The 9,520-nt window shown below is 46.6% G+C and overlaps 1 protein-coding gene across 1 annotated transcript; it reads left to right on the plus strand.

Moving 5' to 3' along the window:
* Positions 1–1,566: 1,566 nt before the first annotated feature.
* On the plus strand, positions 1,567–5,444 carry LOC308150905 (neuronal pentraxin-1-like; the record flags this gene model as incomplete). The annotated part of the gene is made up of 5 exons (XM_080523693.1): positions 1,567–1,998; positions 2,537–2,744; positions 3,691–3,932; positions 4,405–4,584; positions 5,223–5,444. 5 exons carry the CDS (start codon positions 1,567–1,569, stop codon positions 5,442–5,444), a joined length of 1,284 nt encoding a protein of 427 aa, XP_080379819.1.
* Positions 5,445–9,520: the final 4,076 nt, after the last annotated feature.

Genomic DNA, 9,520 nt, shown 5'->3' on the forward strand with positions numbered 1-9,520 from the left:
ACTCCGCTATCGGAGACAGAAACATACATCATAACGCAAGACGGGAGATCAAATATTTCCAGCAGCACCATTCCAGCGAACCGTTGACGTGTTTCCCGCTCGCAGTGGGCTGTATCTGATAAATATTCATGCCGTAGCCTGGGGATGTAGAGTTACGCAACGACCTGTTAAATTAATTATTTGAAGACATTTCATATTCCTTTAGCGCCCCTCGCATTCCAGAATGTACGGCAGTTCACCCACGGACCGTTCATTTACCAACCATTGACTCAGCAAACGTGTGGAGAAATACTAAACAAAACTAAATCAAACATCTCGAAACCAACCATTTCAACAAATCAAACATCTTATTCACTTGTATTTACTTATATATTTATTATCACCACATAATCGGGATCTATGCATTTATTTTCTCTGTGTGTGTGTGTTTATAAGGAATTTGATCAAGTCTTTCTGACACTTTTCCATACGTGATGCATGCAGGAGAAACTTGATGGTCGAAACTGTGAAATGAGTTATAGTTTGAGCAGACAACGAATCGGAATTTCATTAATCGTGCTGTGTTGAATTGGACAGCTCCGCGGTGCTGAAATCACCCTGCAAACATTCCCAAACACTCACAGCGTTAAAACGCACATACAGTGAAAAGCCCCTACACTTGTATGTCGTCAGCACCTGACATAGACTGTGACAAATGACGCAGGCCACGGGCTATTTTATAGGCCGGACTTTTCCAACACATCGCATATAGGCAAAATAACCAAAACCAAACCAATATAGCACAGTCATCTTCCAGGAAAGGAGAAAAGGTTTATATTCAAATGTCATAACATGTCCTCTTCAAATAAATATTGTAATAGCCCATAAGATTTCATCAACTAGCCACCCAATCCATCTAGGCAGGGACGTGCGTGAGTACGGGAGTGAATGGGACACTAACGCCAAACGGTGGAGTGAATTGATATGTGTTCCCCATGGTTATTACATAGAACCGAATATAGATCAGAGATGGATAGATAGAGAGAGGGTGGTGGGGGGGGGGCAGCTACTCCGTGGGATAGGTACGCTGCCAGGAACCTCGCGCCTCAGGAGCATGGGATATTAAAGGTGGAACCTCAAAGATGTCCAAATGAACGTGGATCTAATTGCAATTAAATGTCCAAGTTATGTTACAACGTCAACATTATTATTATTATACGTTATTGCTTAAATTAAATAGCCTACATTATTATAAATACTGCAATGAAACCGTGCACTTTTCTAAAATGTTCATGAAAAGACAGCCGTCTCTTAAACTCTTAAAGCACTAGTGTGGTCAAACAGACTTGGACCACCTTAAATAAGAGGTTGGACACGATTAAGCAGCACAACCTGCTACCTCCCTACTGTGATGCGGAAGAGCCGCGCTGCGCTTACCGCCCTCTATAAAACCAGGACGTGCAGCGCGGAAAGCTCACAGCTACACTGGACAGCGCCGTGGTGCTGAAACCGATCTGCAAACACTCACACACACACATACACACTCAGCGGCTAAAACGACGCAGGCACACACATACACACACAAACATGACTGGAATCATGGACACCAGATTGTCTTGTAAACTTTTCTTACTTTCTTTTTTGATCGCGGAGGGATCCACGCAAGATTTCGGACAGACCCAGTTTATTTGCACGTCGGTGCCGAAGGATATGGACTTGTGCGCGGCTACAATGCAGAACAGCGGTCCGGGGGAGGACTTGAAGACGACGGTTATGCAGTTGAGGGAGACCGTTCTTCAGCAGAAGGAGACGATAATGAACCTAAAGGAAACAATCAGGGAACTAACTTCAAAGTTGAACCGGTGCGAGAGCCAGAGTGTACCGGATGCCGGCGGTGCAGCGGGCAGGCGGCCGGGCGTTAAGAACACGATGGGGGATGTATCACGGGGTCCCTCGGACACTCTCGCTCAGCTGGGACAGACGCTACAGACGCTGAAACAGAGGCTGGAGAATCTCGAGGTAGGCATGGAGATCGGAAGTTTGATCCTCGCCATAGAGGAATGCATGTTTAACCGTTACCTAATCATGTAGGGTGATATTATTGTAGCCTATTAGGGTAGTTAACCATGGGTAGATTGGCCTATACCCTACTGTAGCGCAGGCTATAGCTTTACTCGTAGCGTTCGTTGTGTCCTGTCTATAGCCTAATACGAGGCTATACTTAGTCTCTTAAGACTTTTCCCATACATCTAATCTAATCAAAAGTCTTTTTCGGGCAGCCGGAAAGTAGGCTAATTAGGCCTACTGACTTTAATGAGCCGCGCGACTCCCTGATTACAAATGTCTCATCTTTGACCAATTTAGTTAGTTAACAACAGGCTCTCCAAACAAGCAAAGCCTTCGAAGAACGCCGGCCCCGCATTGCACGTGTTAAAACGTTTTTAAAGCCAACACTACTTTCTTTTAATAGTCTCACCCCTCCTCCTCCCGTTTCGACCCTCTTCTCTCCCCCGTCTGTCTATTCGTTCTGCTATCCCGTTCCCGTTTCCTTACGCAGCAATACAGCCGGAGTAACAACACAGCGCAGGCGAACAGCCTGAAAGATCTGCTCCAGAATAAGATTGATGACATGGAGAAGCAGGTCTTATCCCGGGTCAACACTCTGGAGGAGAATAAACCGGGCCAGAAGAACGATACGGACCAGAGGAACCGAGTGGAGTCCACGCTGACGACCCTGCATCATCGGATAACCGATCTAGAGAAAGGTGCGTGCAGGGGAAGGGATAAATCAATGTAAATCTAAATAAGATGGTACTTTCGAGAGGTTACAAAAAAGATAGGCTATTGCACATGTCCTGTTTCAACACCATATTTCGCTGTGTTGACAATAACGTAGACGAGGAATCACTCCACACCTACACACACACACACACACACACACACACACACACACACACACACACACACACACACACACACACACACACACACACACACACGCACGCACACACACACTGTCAACAGTGCCGCAGCGATCACAGTGCGTACGGAGACGGAGAGGGGGGGGGGAGCTGCATTGCTTTGCGCATATCTCAATCCATAGACCTATTAACATACAGCAGAGAGTGACATCTGAGGATGGCTTCATCAGTCCAGGCTACATCACATTTCTTCACTGCGACATGTGTACTATACTTTACGGAGGAGGAGGGGGGGTTGAGCTGCACAGTAACTTCACAAGGCGCTTTAACGACGCTCGATGCGCTGTGGGCCGTGGGCTTGTGTATACCCACCACCGCGCACGGAGAGAGGCGCGTTTTGGAACATGGACAGACTGGGGGGAAACGATGAGTGGGTTAAGGGGCGAGGGTGTGTGTTTGTGTGTGTGTGTGTGTGTGTGTGTGTGTGTGAGTCTGTGAGTGAGTGAAAGAGAGAGAAAGAGGGAGAGTGGGGAGAGAGAGAGCTATTAGTTGCTCTGCTCACGTGGTCCTCATCATAAGACAGAGAGAGGGGAAAAGTGATATATGCAATATCATATATCATGAGCTGATTATTTACACAGCAAATCCTGTATGAAACATAGTCCTATCATTAAACAGAAAACATGCGCAATGGAACCATGCTATGACCCCATCAAACGATTGACTTATTGATATAATAAACACCGCCTAATAAATCTCTGAAGGTCTAAAACAACGACGTTTCTTGCAGGTAAAGAGAACCGACCCCTGGACAAGTTCCAGCTGACGTTCCCGTTAAGGACCAACTACATGTACGCCAAAGCCAAGCGCACCCTCCCGGAGATGTACGCCTTCACCGTGTGCCTGTGGATCAAGTCCAACGCATCGCCCGGCGTGGGCACACCGTTCTCTTACGCGGTACCGGGCCAGGCCAACGAGCTGGTGCTGATCGAGTGGGGCAACAACCCGATGGAGATCCTTATCAACGACAAGGTAATGACCCCTGATACATGGCATTCAAATGTTACACGGATAAATGACGTTCAAATGTTACACTGATACATGACATTCAAATGTATGTGATTCATGACATTTAGCTCTTAGACAAACGGATTAGGTCATACAGCGTAGATTATAGATTTATGACTGCTTTGCACATATTGATATAAGACGGCTGTGTTACGGAGCCGAGGAGACGTTTCTGGAGGAAAGATAGAGATGGAGGAGACAGTTTACGCACGTGCAGGGACGTGCGTCGCACGCATCGCATCGCCCCTTAGGGGAAAAAAGCACCTGCCCTCCCAGAAGTCCCTGCGCAGCGTGCCATTTAAATCCATAGATGGGCTATGGTGCAGAAAATTAAATGCGGATGGACGAAGCTTATAACGCTTAATGGGGGACGATCATCCGTCGTCAGATGCAGTGGGGTTGAACGACCGTTGACCGTTTGATGTCTTTCTCCCAGGTGGCTAAATTACCCTTCATCATCAACGACGGGAAATGGCATCACATCTGCATCACCTGGACCACGCGCGACGGGGTGTGGGAGGCGTTCCAGGACGGCGTGTTGCGTGGCAACGGGGAGAACCTGGCGCCGTACCACCCAATCAAACCACAGGGAGTGTTGGTACTGGGTCAGGAGCAGGTGAGAGATAAGGGATGCGCTGATAGGCCTGTCATGACGATCGGTCACATCCCATTAAAATGGTACATCACGGTTATTATCATTATATATTATGCAAATGATAGAACACTAAGATCTAGGCCTTTAACTGCCTCCACGTGGGAAATCAGCGCTCTGGCCGTCCGTTCTGACTTTAGAGAGTGTTTCTTCTCCGTTCATCAAAGAGAGGAATATTCATGTGATGGGATTGTTAAAGGCCTTAAAGTGCCGGTCAATTAAGTATTGCCCATCTCATTAAAGCCCCCGGAACAGTCTCGCGTGGTGGAGACGTGGTGGGACATACCCGCACTCAATAGAAGGTGAAACTCAATCAACGTTAGCTCTCGGAAGAGGAATATCTCCGAAACGACAGAAAAGTACCAGGTTGTGGAAAAACAAGGCGCAAAGGCGCGCATTCCAGTACTGTGCGTAAAAAGGGTCGATTTTGAATCTTGGGTTCACTTTCGCGGTTCCTTTTTTATGGTTAGCCTACATAAACAGTAAAACGAGTTGATTCGCATTCTAGGCTATTTCTCCTGTCACTAGTAGAACGGTTGGAATCATCATTACACAGTTCAGTAGCTGCTAATCTTCAACATTTTCATCTTGTTGCTTCACAGGACACGCTGGGAGGAGGGTTCGACGCCACACAGGCGTATGTGGGAGAGCTGGCGAATCTCAACATGTGGGACAGGAAACTGTCCATCGGGGAAGTGTACAACCTGGCGACCTGCAACAGCAAAGCACAAGCTGGCAACGTGTTCTCTTGGTCGGAGGCCAACATCGAGATATTCGGCGGAGCTACCAAATGGACATTCGAGCCATGTCGCTCGCTCAACTAGAACTGTGAACTGAACTTTTACATTTCGCCTATCGAGAGAAAAAAAGGCTTAAATGTATTTCTTCTGAGCTTCTGTCGTTATTGTCTTCATTTGACGTTCGTTGAGAGACGATTTGATATTTGTTTAATGATAAGCTTAAATCTGGGATTTCTATTATTAGATATTCATGTGCAAAACAAAAACGATATTTTTTTTGGTCTTGAGAGAAAAAAAAATCTAGCATTCGTTTTGGAATCCTCAGCTGGACAGTGTTGCTATCTGTTTCTCTTTTATTGGAGTTATGTTACGAGTGCACTTGAGCTTTTTTGATGAGCATTTTTTTGGTCCTTGACCGGCAGTTTGGCCATCTCGGCCTTATGTTGGACAATTCACAGCACAGTTCGGGATTACATAACCACTCTCGCCCCACTGAGAGTGGAGACCACGCTGTCCGTCCTATTCTTGCCAGTATTTGACGCCGCGAAATGATGGTCGATTCCAAACGGCCTACAGCTCCCTCCGAACCCCTTTGCTCCCAAAACCCACCCCTCCGGAACTTGCACTGTGACAGACGAAGAGAGAGAGTGACCCCATATTCTTTCTCTTAGAGATGTGATGAGAGAGAGAGAGAGTCAGGAGAGGACGGCTATGGTGAAGGACACTGCAAAGTCGCACTGTAAAAGAAGTCATTTGTAACAGTTGTTGCTTCAAAGTGTTTCTCTGTAAGAATGTCGTTACTTGCCAACATGATACAAAGCCTAGGTGCCTTGGGCTGGTACAAATATTCAGCACATTACGTTTTTATGTTGCAAATTCTATGTATTGATTTTGTTTAATTTGAGAGGGTGAGGAGAGTTTGTTTTCGTGTTATTCTGATAAATGTGATTTAATTGCGGTTTGTTAATGGACATGACATGACATGTGTTTGGGCAGGTGTTTGTACGCTGTATTAGGAATGTTACCGTATCTGTATAGTAACAGCATGACTGACAGACAGAATGCTGCAACCACAGAATTAGAATTCAATCATTCTCTAATTCTGTCATTCTCTAATTCTGTCACTGTTAATTCTAGACTTCTATCATTCTAATCTAGAATTCCATCCTTCTAGAATTGTATTATTCTAATTCTAGAAGTCTATCATTCTATTTCTATCATTCTACCATTCTAATTCTATGGCTGCAACCGCATCGTCAAACTCTGCTTTACTATCCTTTCTGGGTGTGGGTTTTTTACTGTATTGTTATAATGCTCTGAGCATGGCAACACTGAAAGATATGAAAAAGATCTAATGTTTCTAATAAAATTGTGATACTTAAGGTTTGCAGTGAATTTGTTTTGTTGGTGGTATGCTGCAAGATGGGAGCGGAGAGAAGGCTGGAGTGTGGGAGAGAGAGAGAGGGAGAGTGAGAGAGAGAGAGTGAGAGTGAGAGAGAGAGAAAGAGAGAGAGAATTAATGTTGTTTACCTGCCGGATAAAAGAAAAACATTGCTTAACTCAGACTGAAGGTCAAATCAGTGCTGGAAAGACATAAATGTGTGTGTGTGTGGGCGTGAGAGAGAGAGAGAGAGAGAGAGCCAAAGGGTAAAAGAGAATGTGTGTGTGCGGTGTCTGTGTTTAGCTGACCACAGAAGAGAACAACACACATTCTGTACTTTGTTGTCAATGTGTGTGTGTATGAGTGTGAGAGGCGCCCCGTCTGCACTAGCCAAAGAGAGGCTGTTGCCCACGGTCGACAGAAGAAGAAACTGCCTCGTCATATATCACCCCTTTGCGGAGTACACTTCACACGCTTGGTGCAATCTGAACCCACCACACTGAACACACCAGCTGTACACTCCTCTCTATATGACTGGAAAGACATGAAGGTGTGTGTGTGAGAGAGAGAGAGAGAGAGAGAGAGAGAGTCAAAGAGAAAAAGAGAGAGGGTGTGTGTGTGCTGTGTCTGTTTTTAGCTGGCATCCCTCACCCCTTGTTGCTGTGTCCCAATTCTCAACCTCTTTCGAAAAGTGTGCACTTCCCAAAAGTGTGTATACTTCCATGGAGTGTGCACTCCCCGACGTGTGGATGTATGTATACAACGGATGTGACTGCAAGCTTGGGACTTGAGGGAGTTTCCACCATATCTCCCTTTTACACCAGTCTGTGGGTCTCATTATTCATTATTCAAAATGTAGGGTAGTGCACGAGTGCACACACAGACTTCAGGGAAACGGAGGTAGAGAGTGAGAGATTCTGGTTGCTGCTGGCCGTGTGCTTTGACAGTTAGACTTCACAGGGCTTTGTCAGTTGGTACCACTGCTCTCCCACGCATCAGATGGTGCAGCATCTCACTCTGCCTCTTGCAGTAGAGAGAGAAGTGTTTTGACCACACGAGCCGGTTGCTATCTTCATCAGGGGAGGCTGGAGGAGTTAGAAATCTGAGGAGAGGCTCATTGTAAATGCATACCTCCACCAGCCTCCACTGCATTCCACAATAACGACACAACCATAGGCTCAAAGGGTGGTGGGGACTAAACAGAGATGGAGGGATGAGAGAGAGAGAGAGACAGAGAGAGACAGAGAGAGAGAGAGAGAGAGAGAGGGGACGGAAAGGGACAGTGATCCTCCACTATCAGCTTAACGTTCTTCTCTGACGTCACCACAACCAAAGCACCATCAGTAGCTGTGTGGTCATAATCACCGAAACGACTCACGCTAAGACCCTGCTAGTATGGAGCCACTAAGCCCTAGCGTAGCATAGCATAGAGTAGTACCAGGGCATTGTTTGTTTGGGCGGCAGGTAGCCTAGAGGTTAGAGAGGCCAGCTAGCAACCGGAAGGTCGCTGGTTCAATCCCCGGCTCAGGAGGAAGCTATATGGGAGCTGGTGACTGGAGGGTTGCTAGCATCATATCTAAGGTGCCCCCCACTGCCATTGTGCCCTTAAGCAAGGCGCTTAACCCCTAATTGCTCCAGGGGCGCTGACCCTGTGCCTTGAGCAAAAAATACATTTTGTTGTACTCTGTGTGCAATGGCAAAAAGGTTTAATCTAATCTAATCTTGATGGTTGAAGTGCACTTGTCGATTCCAGTTCACATCCCAGTCGAAATCATTTAAAATACTTTGGATGTAGTGGATTGAGTTGACCTGGCACAATTGAACCAATGAAATACTCTCACTCACAGGTGCCAAGTACCCTATCCATCTGACACTCAAGGCAGGCTCAAGCTAACACTCTCTTCGACCCACGTCTGCAGGGCATTAGTGTCCTAGTGATTTTGTTTCGTGCAGACTTTCCCTCAATGGACTAAAAGGACTGATCTGATCGGCTGAAAGGCTGATCTCTGATGACCCCGGGGCTCGTCCCTGACCTCCGCGTGAGACGTGTAAACAAACAGACAAACAGGAATTCCACCTCATCATGAGGAGGCTGGTGGGGGTAGAAATTGGAGGACGGGCTCATGGTAAAAGCATGGAATGGAATGAGGAATGGTATCATTCCACTCCACTGTGATTCCACGGTCTAACTCTGGAAGATGTTTTATTTTAAATCAGAAGATCGTTCTATAAGGAGGGTCTCATGGACGTGGCTGGAGACTTTTGCTGCGTTCGTAAATTCGCTCTGGAAATCTGATCAGCACTCATGGATCAGCACGCCTCTTGTCCAATCAAATTACTTGGTCTCTTTATGACATTGAACCCAGTGTGCGCTCCGGCGCTCTCAGAGCGAATTTACGGACGCAGCCCTCGTAGTGGAAGAGTCTTCAAGAGATTTCAAGGCTAGTTGGACATTATTATGGCTGCGTTTGTAAATTCGCTCTGTGAGCGCCGGAGCGCACACTGGGTTCAATGTCATGAAGGGACCAAGTCATTTGATTGGACAAGAGGCGTTCCATGAGTGCTGATCAGATTCCAGAGCGATTTTTTACGAATGCAGCCTATGTTGTTGTATTCAGAGGTCTTTTACATAATGTTTTGCTGGACAAGCAGCATTTTCGAGGCCAGCTCCTCCTGCTATGTAAAACAGCTGGTACTCCTCCTAGCAAAGGTTACACAGGTGGTGCCCTACTTCACATTAGAGCTACTCAGGGGAGGCTGGCGGAGGTAGACGTCGGAG

Source organism: Nansenia antarctica (genome assembly GCF_963989245.1).
Source record: "Nansenia antarctica genome assembly, chromosome: 2".
Lineage (NCBI taxonomy): Eukaryota > Metazoa > Chordata > Actinopteri > Argentiniformes > Microstomatidae > Nansenia > Nansenia antarctica.